The sequence below is a fragment of the Esox lucius genome, chromosome 20, assembly GCF_011004845.1.
Source record: "Esox lucius isolate fEsoLuc1 chromosome 20, fEsoLuc1.pri, whole genome shotgun sequence".
NCBI classification, from domain to species: Eukaryota; Metazoa; Chordata; class Actinopteri; order Esociformes; family Esocidae; genus Esox; species Esox lucius.
This window is the reverse complement of record NC_047588.1, coordinates 28,197,667-28,216,806: the sequence shown is the minus strand read 5'-3', so window position 1 is coordinate 28,216,806 and position 19,140 is coordinate 28,197,667. Positions and strand designations below refer to the sequence as shown.

General features: G+C 42.0%; 2 protein-coding genes across 3 annotated transcripts; one reads left to right on the top strand and one right to left on the bottom strand.

Moving 5' to 3' along the window:
• Positions 1-8: 8 nt before the first annotated feature.
• LOC109614758 (peroxidasin homolog) lies at positions 9-2,823 on the top strand. The gene is made up of 8 exons (XM_020040841.1): positions 9-74; positions 245-277; positions 356-679; positions 833-965; positions 1,650-1,819; positions 2,000-2,308; positions 2,427-2,691; positions 2,801-2,823. Exons 1-7 carry the CDS (start codon positions 53-55, stop codon positions 2,633-2,635), a joined length of 1,200 nt encoding a protein of 399 aa, XP_019896400.1. The 5' UTR covers positions 9-52; the 3' UTR covers positions 2,636-2,691; positions 2,801-2,823.
• A 6,964-nt stretch (positions 2,824-9,787) lies between these two features.
• LOC105018984 (urotensin-2 receptor) lies at positions 9,788-13,471 on the bottom strand. 2 transcript variants are annotated; one of them, XM_010884827.3, is made up of 2 exons: positions 13,266-13,471; positions 9,788-11,254 (listed from the first exon to the last, which is right to left on the bottom strand). In XM_010884827.3, exons 1-2 carry the CDS (start codon positions 13,356-13,358, stop codon positions 10,460-10,462), a joined length of 888 nt encoding a protein of 295 aa, XP_010883129.1. In that variant the 5' UTR covers positions 13,359-13,471; the 3' UTR covers positions 9,788-10,459. The 2 variants fall into 2 exon arrangements, 1 of the variants encoding a protein (XP_010883129.1); XR_002195713.1 differs by lacking the exon at positions 9,788-11,254 and adding an exon at positions 11,590-11,784.
• Positions 13,472-19,140: the final 5,669 nt, after the last annotated feature.

Sequence of the window (19,140 nt, the reverse complement as noted above, 5' to 3'; positions counted from 1 at the left end):
TGCTAACCATGGATTGTCATATTTGAAAGTAACTTTTGTCAATAGCTCTGGAATGTCTTTCCTCACCGTATTTTGTGAGTAGCTTGAATACAATCCACATTTACAAATATATTTATAACCTTGGCAGTTAAATTATAGATCTGCAGGATAAAATTTAAACCTTACTGTACTTCTTGTTAATTTAATTGAGTTTTGGATTATTAGCTTTTATGCCTTACTAAATCTCTTGTTGATTCTATTATAGTGTTGAGTACATTGGTGGCCTATCCATTATCTGGTGAGAACATAAAAAAAAAAAAAAATACACTCAATATGCATAATATTCAATGATTTTTGATGCAGAATATGTTCCCAGTCTCTGTCCAGGCCAAGCTGACCTCCGTGGTACTGAAGGCTAACCCAGGCCTTCTCCTGGTGCAGGGAGAGGCTCTGACCCTCACCTGCATAGCAGGGCTGGTGCCAGGGAGCCATAACAACCATCAGCAGGACTCTGAGCCTTCCCCACTGACAACTGCCCTGACTTACAGCATTCAGAGAGGAAACACAACTGTGTCCAGCGGGTCCCAGGTTCTGCTGATAGACCGAGTTACCAAGAGCCACTCTGGCAAATACAGATGTAATGTTACTGACCAGTCAGGTACACAGAGGTACAGCAAAGAGGTGCAGGTTACTGTGGATGGTGAGAACGCTGTGGGAGTAGCCTTATGTAGACCTTAATGGTGACATACTAGGCATTGTCTTGAAATATACCCTGGGCGTTTCGCCAAAACATATCCCACACTCTATTGACTTAAGCATGGTGGATATTCAAGGCTATTGCATGTGTTCACAGAGGGTCTGCTAATGCCCACTCTGAGTGTAGAGCCTACAGGAGGACAGGTGTATGGTGATAACACAGTCACATTTGCGTGTCACTTACCTGGCCACCCGGAGCTGGGCTGGCAGTTCTACTGGTACAAAGACAGGTTTGATACTTTTCTTCTAACTTTTATTTATATAGCAAAATCACCATTGAGTCCTAGGTCTCATTTACAAGGGAGTCCAGTAAACTGGTTTTAGAGAAGAAATTTTAAAACACCATTTTAAACACAACTGTAATAGTCCATTCAATTAATCAGAACACGTACAAATCATCACAGATTACACCCTCCAACAATTATCAAAATGCATTAAGGGAGATCAGCTAATCTAATTTAAAGGAGGCTTGGAGTTTAATCCATGAGCTTGCAGCACGAAAAGTGAAAGCAGTCCTTCCTAGCTCAGTGGAAACCCACCGGACCTCTGGAGCTCACCAGTCCAGAGAGCAAGTCTGGTAATGATTGGATTTCCAGTACAGCAGTGAAGTAATATAAACAGGAAGTTTCGGCAGAATAGCCTTATAAAAAACTGTGGCTGCTTATTTTGCTCTATGACAGTTTAGAATGGGGGTTTGGATGTGCCTGTTAGCATGTGTTTTTTTTTTTGTTTTAACCAGAGGCTGTTCAGGGACTGAGACGCGCTGCAAGACTTGGCAGGTCCACTCTGGTCAATAAGCAGAGGGTTGTCTCACTTCCTGTACAGCCTTGTGTGTTACTCTATGAGTGATAGTAAAACATTGTGTTAGACTGAGTATTCTGAGATGTGGAACAATGCTTCTAATATTATGTTAGGCGGGACACAGGCTCTGTGGAGCAGGTATGGGGCAGTGCTGGAGGTGGGGCAGTCTACAGACTGTGGCGAGCTTCTGTCACACACACAGGCCAATACTGGTGCAGAGCAGGAAGAGGACAGCCAGTCTTCTACACTAACTACAGCCAGACAGTCTCTGTTAATGTCACTGGTGAGTGTGGCAAGTGTAGCAAATTTGTAACGTGGGTCATGAAAATGACTTCATTTCACATAGTTTATTTGACAGGCCCCCCACATAGTAGCTCTTGTCAATGATACTGGTAATACATTTTATTTCTATTTTTTTTATCTATAATTCTTCCAACCTCTTTCTAATCAATCTGCTCTCTAGAGGTCTTCATATCAGTGACTTTGTCAGCATCTCCTTCAACTGTTGTCAAAGAGGGCAGCGCTTTCAACCTCAGCTGTGAGGCCCAGGTTAGTCAGCAGAGCCACGGTCTAAGCCATCCTGGCCATAACTGGACTGAAGTGGTTGTGAAGTTCACATTTCTGAGGAATGGCTGGCCAGTTATGAGGGACTCTGTCAGTGGTTTGTACAGAGTAGCAAGGGCTTCTAGCTGTTACATGGGGACTTACAGCTGTGTGGCCAGCACAGGAAGGTCCAGAAGGAGCAGCCATGAGGTCATCATCACACTAGACAGTAAGTTGATGCTCTATATCACTGTAGCCAAAAATAATTAGTTTGCCAAAAACCTTTTAATTCCTCATTGGCCTGTTATCGTATTATTATTATTATCTGGTGCTGATCTTTCATTCAGACCTGTCTCTGATACTGGTTACCTGCTTTGGCACTGTGGTGATCCTCTCTGTGGCGCCGGTGGCATTCCTCATGAGGCTGTGCTTCATGAGATGTAAGTGGCAGCATAGTGGATCTCAGTGCGACTCTGGACTCTTTGGTTCAACAACCACAGTGTCTCCTCTTTATGTGATCATACAGTGCAGCGACTCAGAGGTAGAGGACAAGTAGAAGTGCATTGCAATGATCTCAGTGCAATACAGGGACCGTAATGAGAGGAAGGACAGGTAAGGCTGTCTGTGTGAAATACTTTGTAGTGCTAGGTGCTGTTTCCTGGTGCTATTTCCAGCATTTTCACTCTAAAGACTTAACAGATGTTTTCTTGGAATCTTGCAGAATCTGCATCAGGACCTGATGACTTGTGCAACTTTCTGTTGTTGCTCTGAAAAACCGATTAGTTGAATAATGAATATTAAACTCTTATGGGACTTTTGATTGTTTTTCTTTTCTTTTCACCACAAGGAGGCACTCAAATGATGTGTTCATTCGACATTGAAACATGCCTATTTTCTTAAACATATATCATTGTTTTCACAGCATACATACTATTACACCGTTTCTGAAAGAGATTCCTTTAGATATCCTGATATCCAGACACCTGATATAAATAACGTCCCAGAACGAGTTGATTGAAAGTCAGTGGCCATCAACAATTAAAGCTGAAATATTGTAGCACGTGCCAATAGCACCTGCAAAGCGCCTTTGTGCCTTGTGTATGTAGTTTAATGCTTTATTCTAGGTTCGAAAAAGAGACTTGAATATTCCATTGCTAAGTGAGGTTATTTGAGGTATTCAAGCTAAAAAAAAAAAAAAGATCTGTGGTGAAACAGCAAAATACATTTTCAATAGTTTATCTATTATCTAAATATTTCTTCTACTTTGAAGTAAAAAAAAAAAAAGAAAATACATAATGATCCACAGTATTCTGGGTATGACACGCATCCCTCAGATGTGCAGAGTAAACCATTATGATCACTCAGATGTGCAGAGTAAACCGTTATGAACACTCAGATGTGCAGAGTAAACCATTATGATCACTCTGATGTGCAGAGTAAACCATTATGAACACTCAGATGTGCAGAGTAAACCGTTATGAACACTCAGATGTGCAGAGTAAACCATTATGATCACTCTGATGTGCAGAGTAAACCATTATGAACACTCAGATGTGCAGAGTAAACCGTTATGAACACTCAGATGTGCAGAGTAAACCATTATGATCACTCTGATGTGCACAGTAAACCATTATGAACACTCAGATGTGCAGAGTAAACCATTATGAACACTCAGATGTGCAGAGTAAACCGTTATCACATCTCTCATTCCATATACCGCACCTTATAACATTTTGCAATAACTTTCCATAATTCAGCAGAATACTATCATACTCATCAGTGTACACATACAATGGATATAAAAAGTTTACACACCCCTGTTAAAATGCCAGGTTCTTGTGATGTAAATGAATGAGGCAAAGATAAATCATGTCAGAACCTTTTCCACCTTTAATGTGACCTATAACGTGAACAATTCAGTTGAAAAACTAACTGAAATCTAACAAGCATGTTCACAACGGCTTGTTCTTGGGTCTCAGAAATCATGCATAGCCTACCACAATCAACTGATATCTCTCAATTCAACGAAAAGAAGAAAAAGTGTATTTTATAGAAGTCTCAAATGTATACTGATTCAGACAGCATAGTGGTCAGCACATTAGTCAGATAAGAATACAATCAAGGAAAGAGTTTTCTTTTTGGGAAAGGAGAAACGTTTCTTTAACCTCTCTTTTTGCTGTTGTCATTCATGGTTCCAAAAAACTGATGAGTTTACCTGTGTCCCTTTTTGTCATGCCAACATCCTGATTGCTTGTTGACTAATGCTTGTTAGTGTTTATACCCTGACAAATGTTGAGAGTTTTGTTCAACATGAGAACATGGTTTTAGTTGTATTGCAAAGTTTGGCAAAAGGTGTGAATAGAAAGCAATTGAATAGTGCTTATGGGTTATGGTCTTCTGGAATTTAACAAAAAGGTTTTGCATGTATCGTGCATGGATCAACTTTTAGTGTGTAAGCTATTGTGGAAAAACTGTGAACACACTACTGCTAGACCAGTCAATAAATTCTCAAAATAAATGCATCTGTTGTTCACAGAAAACTTTAAATTAATGGCACCATAAATGGCCTCAGGATCACTTCACAACTCTGTGCATTCAAACTGAAAATGTTCTGTCCATAGCTCATACCTTGACCCCACCGCCACCATGGTCACAGCACAACATCCACATGAAGCCATATGTGCTGCCTGCCATCTGCTCGGTACAGCTGAAACTAGGATCCATCCGTGAAGAGCACACTTCTCTGGCGTTCTAGTGGCCATCGAAAAGGTTAGCATTTGCCCACAGAGATCGGTCAGGTCAACACCCTGGTGAGGACAACGAGCACCCAGATGAGCTGCCCAGACATGGTTTCTGACAGTTAGTGCAGAAATTCTTTGGTTTTGGAAAGCCATAGTTTAATTAGTTTGTCAGAGTGGCTGGTGTCAGACCGTCAAGCAGACTGAAGAAGGTCCACATGGTCTGCGGTTGTGAGGGCATAGTGCCCAATTCTGAAATTCACAGGCACGTGTTTAGCTTGGGACAATAAAAGCCCACTCTGCTGTATTGTACATTTTCATTTCTCTACTATCAGATATGCCGCAGCTGTCTGGTGGATTGTCTTAGCAAAGGGGAAATGCTCCTTATGAGGGCACCTATGGTCTTGCCAGGGACACCGTGCTCATCCAAAGATATCTGCAGACAGGGCCAACCTGGCAGGAAACAACCCTGCACACTTAGACCCCCAAAGGGAAATGAACAGACCACCAGCTAACTGTCCTCAGTCTAGGTTGTGTATAACCTGTCTCTCACACAGCACAAGCAAGTGAAAAACCAGGCAGAGAGATCTGGTCAGTGACTTCACTCACATGGAGTACGTCAGGATACCTGGCATGGCATGGGGCACCCTCTTAGGATTGGCATGGGAGAGCGTGACAGTGACTCAGCCCCTGTAACAGGGTCAGAGGCGAAGTATCTCGGTTGATTGTGGGGCCATTCCTGTTCACCTTCCCAACCCAAGGCCAGACTAAGCTCAAATATTAGACCCACTAAAGGGATGAGTCCATAGTTGAGACTTGATTGTTGGGACAGATCTGCATCTCTCACTAACAAATAAATTGAGCGCTATGAGGGAAAACAATGCTGTTTGTTTAGAATTTCTAGGAATGATATGTTTTGAATTACGACCCCAACACTGGTCAGAGATCAGGGGAGCTTTGACATCCAACTTGGGGCATGACTGTTTATGGGCAGAGAGAAAGAGGCAGAGACTAAGGGATGGAGGGAGGGAAAAGTGCAGACATGCCATATTTACCTTATTAACTAGTAAGAGCCTATGTGCAAACTGCAGTGTGTATGTAGGTTTATGTAACCTCCGGCCTTCAAGGCACGCAAGCCTGAGTCTCGCCTGATCTTGGCGGCTGACATAGAAGTGTGAAGACAGGGGATGTGGTGGGGAGGATGGTGCCTCACTGTGGGGATGCCATGAGGTGAACAAAGAGATACTGTCTGTTCCCTGGTTTGAGTATTTGCTGTCAAACCAACAATTACGAGTAAGGGGATTTTCAATTGAATTTGCTAGAATAAACCCTAACCTGAGACTTCGATAACTGTTGTTTCAACATTAAATTATGTCGTAAGTAACAATGTGTTAGTTGTTGTGGGTGGGATGCTTCATGTAATAAATACATCACATTCTTCACTCGCACTGCTGAAGGTTTACAGGACAAGAGTATCTGTTACTTTATTAAACTAACTAAACTTGTTGTGTTTTTCCTAATTTTCCAGGATTTTGGAGCATGTTTCTTTGCAGGTAACTTCTACAAAGTAAAAAGGGGTGACATAAGGGACAGGGGAGCGGGGTATGAAGAAAGTGGGGAAGGAAAGAGTGATTGAGAGAGGGAAAACAGATGGGAAGATTGCATTTTGGAGAGAAACAGACCGAGAGAGGAGTGCATGGGGAATCTTTTTTGTGTGTGTCTGGAGAGAAGGGAGTCTCTTATACTCCTCACAGCATGAGCTTGGCCTGGGCTGCGGCCCAGTCTCGTCTACACAGCAGGGGTCTTTCCTGAGTTGGCTGCCCAGGGGAGGGGCACCTGCTCAAGGCCCAAACACTGGATGAGGGAAGGGTCTGGAGGGGCGAGGAGATGGAAAGACACTCAGTAGTTCCAGGAAATAGATGTACTGGATTTATGAAACGCTCAGGTAACAGAGTGACGCTCCCAAAAGAAAATATTTGTGTTCTTACTTTCCCAGTGGACGAAAGAAGGGAAAGACGACGATGGTGCTGGCCATCTTGAGGTGAAATGAGAATATTCAGTGGGGAGCAGGAGAGCAGAAGTTATGGTTGGACCCAACCTGTGGGCCCTAGTTACTACCAACACAAATCTACAGTTTATAGATTGGCTGAGCCTCCAACTGAGACAATATTTTCTGGCAGTGTGGTTGGGTTGAATAAACACAACGTGTTTGAAGTTTATCGAACACTCAGTCATCCCAGAAGCCCCGAGGGAGAACTTAATCATCTGATGTATGGCATATGAGAATACAATGACTCCAAGGAATGACCAATATCCTGAGACAGGCAATATTCAATGATCAAATATATTGCAAGTACTGTTAAATCCCAAATGGCGAGAAAATGGAGCAAAAGGATTGTTTTGAAGGAGCTTCGGTTAGCGTCCTATATTTCTCTAAGTTTGTTCTATGTCTGGGATCTGTGGAGCACATACCCACATGAACCCTACATTAGTCTTAAGAGCATGCCAATATGTTTGCTTTTGCACAGCGTCTCTGTCTGTCAGATATGCTGCAACTCCCCTATAACATCCAGTCCGAGATGGTTGCCTGAGACAATAAGGGTCACAAGGTGGATGTCTAATGCACTTACTTCACAGAAGAACTACCCCCCATGGGGTGACCGCACAGGGCGATGGGTAATAACTGCGGTGGGAATGTCACGCTCTGAGTTAGCCCAGGTAAATGGAAACACATGGTGGCATAGACAAGAGACTATAGTAGGGGCTCCCAGCCGTACTAGAACAGTTTGGAAGTCCACCAGATTTACTGAGGTTCACCAAATATCTTGTGAAAGCAGATGTATCATTTCTTGAAAGCACTTACTGTTTGGGAGACACATGTACTTATTGTGAATGCAGAGATGTTTGAACGCACCTTTGGATGTCTTCAAGATGGTCTTGATGCTGAGTGTTAAAATCCAACAAAGTTAATTGTTTAGAGGATTCAACTGCCCAGGAGGTCCTGCCGAGACCCACTCAAACAGCAGATTTGGACATGGGCTAATTGGCCCACCTGTGCTTTGTTAGCAGTACATCACCATCACTATGTTTAGAGTCCCCAAATGGTGTCGAACAGCTTCAGATAAACAGTTGCTATCAAACAATGGATTTTATGGCAAATTAGGTAAAGACTGTTTTTCTCACAGTATATTATGTATGTATTTACAAAACCTGCCCAAAGCAGATTTGAAAATACTAGTAGGTAGTCAACAACATTCAGGAGAGTGTCAAATATGAGAATATGAGAAATATGAATTATTTCTTAATACTAACCTGAGAAAAAATATAACTATATATTTTTTGTCCCCCTTCTTTTCTGCTTCAATTTTATAATATTTTCTGGTACTTACATCTGTGATGCATTGCCACATCTCCCAATGGGAGAGTCTAAGATCACTATATTTCTTCTTCCTGGGCATCAAGCCATTCTGCTTTTTTCCACCCTGCACTTCCAACCAGGAAGTTGGACAGATCTGTACATGTGAGGACATGGTCACTCAACTAACGAGTACATGTTACTTTTTTCTGGTTCCCAACCTCCTCTCTGAGAGAGAGAGACGCTCGATAAATCCCTGCTGCCGATTCCACCCCCTTCTGTTGGCGATACTCAGCCAATATGCATCTCTCCTTCACACATTAGTGGCATAGTTAAAGCAAGAACCTAGACTGTGGTGGACAGCTTGGTACAACTGAGGGCCTTAGATGACTGCGACACCTGGGAGTCTTTAACTGAGAGATTATCCTTGATTGTCACATGATTTGAATGAAGAAAGTCAAAACCCCATCAGTAAATAGCAATAGTAGTATTAAGCTGGCCTTTCATTTTCTGCAATCCAAAAAAACGTGACAATGGATCAAACTTAACCCTGAATCATCAATATGATGGGAAACGCATTTTAACTGCCTTGCTCAAGGCAGTTTCTGCCTTTCAGGTGATTAAAAAGTACAGTTTGGGATTTGTCACATCACAGTGCTAAACATGTACATTTCATGTACAGTACCAGTCAAAAGTTTGGACACACTCAACCATTCAAGTTTGATTGGTACAGTCTATGCTAGATTTAAGTAGTTTGATTGCTTCACTAGCTGTATTAGGTTTTTCTTCTCCCCCATTTTTTATGCACCCCACAATACTTCTAACCAAACTCTATCAGACACTGTACACCCAACAGAACCCCTGTACACCCCCACCCTCCCAAACAACTCCCAGCCCCTCCCCCCCATCACTCCTTTCTGTCAAACAACAATATTTGCTCATCTGCGTCAAAGAGCTGCAGGGTTCTGTTGGGTGTACAGTACAATGTTTGAGCCATGCTGCTGCCGCAGAGACACTGAGAGACTGCCCGATGAATACACACAGGGATGGGGAAGACCTGAGGAACTCACAGGCCCGCTGACACAGATACACAAATAAAAGCATGAGGGCAAACTTAAAACTCTGGAATTTTTTTTCCACCCGGCACTTTGTTCTTGTTGTCTCCTGTGCGTCTGTCTGTCACTCTCTTTCCCTACTGCTCTTCCTCCTGCATCCTTCTGTCCCACTACCCTTATTTTACCTGTGGGTTTTGTTACTAGTCTCTGGACATCCATACTCATTATTTCTCTATCTTTCTCTCTCTCTAGCCATCTCTTTCTAGTCATCTCTTTCTGACCATCTCTATCTTATCATCTCTCTCTGACCTTTTCTCTCTTGCCATCTCTCTCTGACAGTCTCTCTCAGACCATTTTTCCCTAGGCCAACTCTCACTGGCTATTTCTCCCTCTGGCCATCTCTCTTTCTCCCCTCTTCTCATCTGTTATGGTCATAAACGCCATAAAACCGTAGGTATGACATCTGTATTTTCAGTTAAGTCATGTAGGAACCCATGATCCTCAATCTCTCCTGAAGGGAACAGAGAACCTGGAACAGACAGGGTATGTAAAGTGGGTTCTTTAATTCAGGTTGTATTAATACACATCAACCTTGATATAAAAACAGCTTTGTCATTGTGACCATGCAAAGCACTGCACAGTTCATTACACACCCCAGCATGCAGGTTTTAATAATAAAACAAGGTCTATAGTTTTAAAAAGCATATCAAGTTCAGAGGGGCATGACCCCGAAAACATAATGTTCTTCGTCAATAAACAATGTTTTAAAGAAAAATCTAATCTTGTGACCAGTGACTATTTGTGTTTCAAAAGCAAAATATTTTATTTGATGGCATTCCAGACTGGTAGAAGCGTGTTGTCATTTTACTAAAGCCTAAACTGTAAGACAACTGCTTTTCTGCTTCCCTGTTGGCCCGGATGTCATACGTAGTTAAGGAAATTCATAAAATCCATTTGCTACTTCTGTTCGACAGTTTTGAAGCTTTGACACAACAGAAACTGTCTTTTTGTTCATCCTATATCACAATTAGACCAACTGCTTTTTAATTTCCAAATAGGAAATATGGTTTGATCAAAAACATTCATAAAAAGTGCTTCTTTGGTATAGTCTTTGCAGTGTAACAATATCTTGGTGAAATGTCTTCTGCTATTTCAAAAAGAGACAAAGGCGTTCAGCTCTGATATTGTTTAAGCACCCCCGCCCCATGCAGTCTATAGTGTGATCCTTAACACTACTGTGGACTGCTTTTGCGACAGAGCTGATTCGCTGATGTCATCTGTCTGTTCCTCCGCCGTTTACCCCCTGTCAGCAGTGTGTAGAAGAACGGGTTCACGCACGAGTTTCCGTACGTCAGCCCCGTTAGGATCCGGTTCACGGTCACCTGCGTCCCCACCGGTACAATCCGCAGCACGTCCGGCCGGTAGAGCGGCAAAAGCTGCCACACCCAGAAGGGCAGGAAGCAGGCCCAGAAGGCGAGGACGATCCCCAGGATAAGAAGAAGAACCTTGGGCCTCGGAGCCCGTGGAGGGTAGGCCGTGCTCCCCCCGCTACCACTGGCCCAGGGCCTGGTCTGGGACACCCAGTAGAGACGACCCAGAGTAGCGTAGAGCGCCCCGATAGCCAGCCCGGGTCCTATCATACTGGTGCAGAACAGCACACTCATATAGGCCCTGGAGCTCTGCTCGTCCCAGGCCGGGACACACAGCTGTCCCTCGTCTCCGTCCTCCAGGTGGAGGGTGATCATCATGGGCAGGCTGAGGGCCACTGCCAGACCCCAGGCCAGGCCCACACGGAGCAGCCCTGAGGAGGGGGACGAGGAGGTGGCCAGGGGGTTAGCCACGGCCCGGTAGCGGTCCAGACTCATGGCGGTGAGGGTGTAGATGGAGGCGTGCAGGGTGATCAGGTCCAGGCTGAACAGGAGGCGACAGCCCAATTCTCCAAACGCCCAGTCATCAGCCAGGCTGTCATACACGATGAAGGGAGCAGTGAGGAGGTAGAGCAGGTCAGCCAGAGCCAAACTCAGCACCTGAAGATGGAGAGAGGTGGAGGAAGAGGAGGAGGTGGGAGAGGAGGAAGGTGAGAGTGACGGGGAAGACGAGGAGTAGAGGCAGGAAGGAAGTCCTCTCCCGCCCAAACAGCAGCTTGAACATCTTCCCCTGCGCCTCCGGCTTCTCCTTCGTCTAAGGAGGAGGCCCATGGTGTAGAGGTTTCCCCCAATGCCAAGGAAAGCAAGGAGGGAGAGGAGGGAGCAGAAGAGAGCCGTGGAAGCCAGACTGGGTGACGGAGAGATGGATGGAAAGGAGGCAGAGAGGGAGGAGTTGGGGATGATTGGGAAGGAGGCAGAGAGGGAGGAGTTGGGGATGATTTGGAAGGAGGCGGAGAGGGAGGAGTTGGGGATGATTGGGAAGGAGTATGGAGAAAGAGATGGAGGAGGGGAGCCAGACAAATCCATACTTTTTAGTTAGGAGTGGTTGTATGAAGGTTGGGGGGAACTATTCTTTTGAGTCCAATTGACAGGTGGGTTTTTTGTGGGTGAGGGTAAGAAGCAGAGAGAGACTGGAGAGGGAGTGGGAATAGAGGAAAATTGAGGGTGTAGCAAGGAAAGGGAAAATATGAAAGGAGTGACATTTATTAGTATTGAAACACAAAGTTATTAACTCGGAACAATATTCATTTTTTTCTTTCAATTTGCTCTTGTTTTTAGAAAAAGGACGGAAAAGGCTCCTACAGTTTAACTGTCTTGTAAAAGTAATCCCATTTTAACAGAAGAAATTTAAGCCATCAGTATGGGAGTCAATGTATAGCCATCTTTAAATGTAATGATATTGTTAATGATAATGCCTTTGGTGATCAATTCACAGAGTTTGTTACAAAACTGTGTGTGTGCGCGCGCGCGTGTGGGTGTGTAGGGGGAGGGTTGTGCCAGTAGTCTGCCTAGGTCTTAAATCTAAAGACACAAACACTAATGTTAAGTCAGGAAACTATTTCATAGCATGAAGCTACGGAAACTATTTCATAGCGCATAGATTCCTTTTTGTGCAAAGCTCTTGAAGTTCAAAATAAAAGCACATCTCAGGGCACGGGATATCGAAAACTTTCTTTACGTGTAACATAACGTGTTCCTCACAGATAATTGAAATGCAGGCGCTCCCTCTACAAGGCTGTGTCTAAATGAGGGATAGAGCGAAGCAGGAGACAGGGGAAACCCATGTTGTAGAGAATACAAAACATTTGTGAGGCCATTAAACAAAACATTGCAAAACGATATTACTTCGTATATATAATACATTGTTATAAACAAACGTATGGGTCAGTAGACTCGTTGGAACTTGGTTTAATATTAGGTCAATCCAAATAACCTATCCAACCACCTATGTATCGTGGTAATTTGGTGGCTATTATTGTATATGCAGTAACATCAAAGCATTGATGTAAAACTATACCGGGAGAAAACATCCAGTGACACATGTTCGCCCAGCTAGTGCGCGGGTTAAGAGCTACTGTTGAACTGTGAAGGGCCAGCGGAACCCCCGCCGTGGCGCGCGCCACAGCGGGTTTAGTGTCCCTTTAAATAGCATCTTTGTTAATATTTCGGACACATGGACATTCAGTGCGTTGTATTTTTTTTTACTAGAGGTTCAGTTGAAGAAAATTATTTGATAGGACCTCTAGGTCATTTAAGTCACAAGAGGCCAAACTATCGTATTCAAATTTGCCTAAAACTAAAGCTAATTACAGATGTAGGTTATGGCCTTGAAATTCTATATGTACATTAAAAAAATTAAATCTCTGAGTAGAATCTACGTTTATAGGTTATTTTTGGAAAATAGTCTCGACCGGCTCACTTAAAAACAGAGGTTCTATAGGCCTACTTGTGGGTTATAGGAAATGAATAGGCGATATGGCCGCACAGCGTAGGATAATGGTTCAACAGAAGTGAACAGCCAGGATTAGAAGCCAATTCTTAAATAGAAGGCTCTAGTTAATATATTATTCGTGCGAGATTTATTTTTTAAATAAGACTGTATTTGTCTTACCTTATGCAGTCCAGTACCGGGATTTGCTAATATGATCATAATCCATTTAATATGGGAAAACGTCCGTTTCATTTTCCATTTCAAAATCCACATAAACCAAGACTGTAGTTACTCCCGTATTTGTATTTTAACAAATATATTTATCTCCTCAGTTCGTTATTAGACAGGTGATGACGAGTGGATGCTTATTCGTTCCTAACTTTGTGCGCTGCTATGTATCCTTTCTCCCTCCTTCTGATATAGTGCCGGTCGCCCCTTGGCCCGGGCTTTGAAGTGTCTACGAGCCCACCGGAGGGGAGGAGGAGAACACACGCACTCGAGGAGAGAAAGAGAGACAGGGAGAGAGAGCAAAAGACGGAGGAGAAAGCTTTTCCAACACTCACAGGACACAGAATAGTCACATTGTCAGAAATTTCAAATTTCTTGTCATTTGTTTTAGTTACTAAATCTGACATGCTGGCTTTATCAGGCAGCTTTTAGGTTGTGGTTAAAGTAATTATTTTGTCACTTAGGCAACCTATAATCAAATGATTACCACAGAGATTATAAAATGAATACATTTTTAGGGGAATTTATTAGTTATTTTGTCTGCTATTGTAAACTGTTTTAAGCAGTGAAAGACACATTTGGATGTTTAAATGATAGGCCTATTTCAGAGGCCGAATAGCACAAACATTGCTACTGCAAACCCGTTTGCCATGTGACATTTGTTATTTTTTGTACATCCATTGTCTAATAAACAATGATTTTATACCATAGGTATGACACAAAATTACTTATTTACTATTTACTTTTTGCTACAAAGTCGTATAAGGGATTTTTCGTACATAATCAATATTCTGTTTATTCCATATATAACAAACATTCACGAAAGTGATGTTGGACGTTATTGTTTCGTGATCATGTAGGCCTATGTGAAAACTGTATGGTATGGATATGTTTATACATTAGGTTACATTTTTGAGCCAGGTCCAGTTCTATACAAACGTCCTGGAAAGATTTTCATCCAAAATGTAAGCATTTGACCATAAATGGTATCCCAAAATCATACTGTGGTACATTTAAGATGCCAATGAGTCAGGGATATATTAACATGTCGAAAAGTTAACAGTCTGCAATAAAGTATATATCATTATGGATTTATAACCGCTGGATGCTTTGGTCTCCTTCAAAGAGGAGGAATGAGATGTGGATCTGAGGCACATTCTTATGAGCTGACTAAGCAAAAAAAGATTACTATTGGGGTTTACAAAAATACCTACCATTCAGTTTAGACCAAACAAACATCTAAATAATAAGTATTGACAAGTAACCTTTAATGAAATCAGAAGCAATATATTGTATATGTATTTGCTTATATATATATATATATATATATATATATATATATATATATGCAAAAGTGCATTGATTTCTACATGGTAAATAGAGTACAAACAATGTACAATACAGATTTCTTTTAGATTAATTAACCAAATTACACATTCATGTTAATGTGATAATGGGTTGACAGGCTTTATTGGTGTACTTGTTCTTTTCAGGCAGAACTACAAAGAATAGCAGCAGTGGTCTTTTAGTGGAATGTACACTCATGCATTTCTTCAATTATAAAGTTAATCGGTTAATAAGGACTGAATAAGATGAGATACAATTTGATTCACCCACTACATTTTCTATTGCACAAGCCAATATTGCATACATAATTTATTACATTGGTATAATTTATTATGTGTCTCAGCTGGATTGTTCATATACATGAGGCTTCATATGCATGTTGGTTCCAGTGTCTTCCAGTAAAAATGCGTGACTCATGAGTATAGTCTTTCCAGCAGAACAGGACAGGAGTCAGACGTGCTGACACACCAGCACAACGTTGTTATTTGCTGTCATTTCTTGGAGTGCTGAAATAACGAACGCACTTCAACTTCGGTCCAAAGTCAATACCACACGCACACAGACGCAAAACATGTACACACAACACAGCCTCTCACACACAAACACACAGCAGTAAAGGGTGGAGGGATGTCTGAATTAAAGAACAGCATGAACTGTTTTATGTTTCCCACTAAAACTTTATTTCGATGTCAGAATTGAGTTCAAATGGCAATTATTTGGTCATTAAGCCTAGGATCGACTTCCAACTCACATTCGGTCGGCTGCAGGGGAATTGAAACCATTGCTGGTTTGCCAGCAGCAACTCAGCCAGACTGACCTGGTTGTGGGCAGTGATTATTGAGTAATAACCTTTGGACTGTAAGCCTCTTAGCATGATGTATGTGATACCAACGCAGAGGTGGGGGCTGCCTCTACCACACATGTGTTAGCAAGCGAACACGACGGACAGAGACAGGCTGTAAAGACGAAAAGAAGAAGAGGTGGGGGGGGGACATACCTATCCCCGCAGGGTGTGAGGAATTTGAACAAATACCTGGCACTGGCATGCCAAAATAGAGTGGGGGGGGGGGGGGGGGCAGAATGGTTAGGGGGGAAGGGAGATGAAGGGGTACACACACATACACTCATACCTATACAGACAGAATGATAGACAGATTGAAATATGGGTCATTTTTGAATAGCAATGGTGATGCTGTCCATTGACTCTGAAACCATGTAAATACACTTCCATTTTTTTACTGTAAGGCACGTTCTTTATACTCCAACTCATCTATTTGTATGCATTACGCTCTAGAGGAAGCAAAATGGACCCATGAAAGCGAAAATCCACCACCTTATTTTCCAGCAGGAATATGGTTCTTTGACCAAGCATTCTCATTTAGACACCCAGCCTACTACTGTCTTGTTCTGGTGAGCTCTGTTTTCATGACAGCCAACAAATGTAAATGCCTGGAGCTTGCTCAAACAGTATTGGCACATAGATTTGGTCAGATGACATAAAATATGTTGCTTTGGCAATAGAAAGCATTGGTGGGTTTTCTGTTAAAATGAGAATGCATGATCAGAAAACTATGTGTTCTCCAACTAATAAAATATTTTGCTCTTTGGTATTATTTTAACAAGGTGAGATATTGAAAGATACTGAAAACAGGTGTTTTTTTTACAATTTTACCTGAAATGTCTCAGTGCTGTTAACATTGTTGGTGTTACTACTCCACATTGGGAGAATGTTGGCACAACATTATAATATAAAAATTAAGTAAATGTTTTTCCAACATTTCATGCCTAATAACAACAATTTTAAGAAAGACTTAAAATGATTAAATGAGAAACCAGAGAGAGAGATGTGATTGTGAAAACAGTGAGAACTAGAGATTGAATGACAGAAGTGGTATGGAAACAGTTTGAAGGAAGATAATTGTTTTCATGTTTGTATGTAGATAACCGGAAAAATTGGATCATTGTTTGTATGTAGATTACCAGAAAAATTGGGTCAGTGTTTGTATGTAGATGACCAGTGGTAAAGGGAGAAAAGTTGTGAAAGGAGGGAGATGTGAAGGTAACCTGGTATGCATGTGGTACCATGTCCAGCCCCGGGCCCATCAATCCATCTGTCCACACGACAGTCTGGTGCAATCTCTAATTACATACACATGAGCTATGACTCGGGTGGCCATAGTCCAAACCACCTTACACTGGTTTGCAATGCTAATTTCCATTTATTGCCGGAAAAATTACATTATTCAGAGGTGGGACTTTCCCTGATCAGCTGGGAAACCATGATTTGTTAAACTTATCTCATCGATGAACCATTGAAATTGTCTCGCCTCTCTGCTCAAAAATGCTACATTAGTGATGGGAAATGAATCCACCTGTTACATAGATATCAACATCATCTCCTTTGTCTAGACCCTTGGTTGACAGAAATAGCTAAACAGCTTGTTAACTGGAACTGTGCATTAGCTGGTTGGAACTATACCCACAAGGCAGCTCTCTCATATCTTGCTGTTTTAGGATTTACCGAGGCGTCATTTAGTTTTGTTGGTATTTTTATGACATTAAACATTCATCCTTATATGCTTGCATAAAGTGTGCAGCAGCTGTAAAGTAATTGCTAAGCACTTGGGACCCACAATTTAGGTGTCTCTTCTAATTCTGAAAGTGAAATAAGTTTTGATGATAAAATCCAATTAAGCTTGAAATCTAACACACAAACATCTTTCTGCATTTCAAAATGCCTGATCTACTCTGTTTTATGAGTACCTAAAAAGATTTCAGTCATCAACAAAATGTACATCTAGTACATCTTGTATGATGCCTTTCTATTTGGCAAAACCACCCACTACAGATGCCATAATGGCAAGACTGGAGGAGGAGCTTGGGACTGAAATCTCCACAACAGCCTGAGAAGTCAGTGTGGAGTACATTCCTACCTGTTCAATCAACTCTAGACATAATCTGTTACAATTCAAAGTTTTACAGAGATTATGCCATTCCAAATCCAAGTGCCATAGGGTCTTCACAGATATCTGTCCTTTATGTGACATGGTTCAAACTGCAGAGGTAGCACTACTTTATTGCTTTGCCCTATGCTTCAACCTGTTTTGGAAGAAGAACAATGTCCTTATTAACAAAACTATCAGTGAATTTGCAAAAACACAACATATAGGGAGAATGTGTTATACTGATTAACAATCTATCCAAATTCGTCAAGATCTGGCAACCCCTCCTCTCCTACTTACAACATTGAACACTGTCACTTTCTAAATTGTGCCTTTAATGTACTCATATTTTGGCATGAAATTTGTGGCACCGTGTGTTGGTCTCTTCATCTGAGTGGTACTGACAGGGGATTGGATCGGGGGTTGGGGGGATGTAATAAACTTGTAGGGATGGGTGATTGTTTTGGAAGGGTATTTGGGCAAGAGAAGGTGAGCGAGGAGAGCCTAATCTGGTTGGGTGGAGGTAAAATCATGTACTGCTCGGCTGTTTAAGTGTTTGAGTGTGCATGTGAAAGAAACATCATACACTCCTTGCAAAAATGTATTTTTCTATTTTCATGTGAGCGGTAGTTTCAAAGGACATAATGTTAGTAACCTCTCACAAGATAAATTAAATTACACAAAATAATCACCAACAGCTCCTCACGCTGTCCTGGCGCTATACGTTCATTATGTTAATTAATTTCTCCCTGTTTCTCTGCGGCTGACAGACAAATTGCCCACCAGTCGTCCGTCTTCAGTCCCATACCTACTGTTAATTAAATGGGCGGACATTTTCTCTGCGTGACAAACTGTTGTTTCCCTCGGCTGATTAGCCACGCTCAGGATGAGTTATTGATCCCCCACACTGCTGGCTGGTGTAGTTGGCTACTCTAAGATGTTTCACTTTTACAAATTCATAGAGTAAGGGTTGGCTTTATACTGTTGTTGTTATTTTGCAGCACAACAGATGGTTATACTTATTTCAGAGACACTGAGTTCTGCCAATAGGTCTCGATATTAATGTAACAGGAGGTACCTCTAATTGAGCTGTCGTTTTTCTTGTCCACTGCTACTGTCCCATTGACTCAGAGCAATAGTAATGTGGCCTGTCACTGAAAAAAAGTTGACACTGTGTTTGGACGTCTAACTGAAGCCATGCAGTGAGTTGATGAGATTTTGCTGGATGTGGCATGCCCACATGTCTGTGTGAAGAAAAATGTAAGCTGTGCCTCTGAGTCACATATTTGTTTTCATACTAAGTTTCTAGTCTCTTTTGACAGCCAGTGAAATCTGCAGAAACGCAACACCACAGATTGAACCAACATGGTTAACGCCTTCTGAATTCTGGACAGAAATGTTTTACTGGGTAAGGTATTTTTCTGCCCAGTCCACCAAAATCAGACCAACAGCCTTTAGCAAGCCTCAGTGGAATGTTCTCTCTGTAGCCAACACTACAGCCAAGTAAGGAATTGGCACTCTGATTATATGACCAGTGG

Bases quoted from the DNA above. Each gene is read 5' to 3' on its own strand.
- LOC105018984 (XM_010884827.3), bottom strand. From the start codon at position 13,358: ATGTGGATTTTGAAATGGAAAATGAAACGGACGTTTTCCCATATTAAA. The intron at 11,255-13,265 runs GTAAGACAAATA...CTCCATCTTCAG, and splicing joins CCGGTACTGGACTGCATAAG to GTGCTGAGTTTGGCTCTGGC.
- LOC109614758 (XM_020040841.1), top strand. From the start codon at position 53: ATGTCTTTCCTCACCGTATTTT. The intron at 75-244 runs GTGAGTAGCTTG...ATTCTATTATAG, and splicing joins GTCTTTCCTCACCGTATTTT to TGTTGAGTACATTGGTGGCC. The intron at 966-1,649 runs GTTTGATACTTT...ATATTATGTTAG, and splicing joins TTCTACTGGTACAAAGACAG to GCGGGACACAGGCTCTGTGG.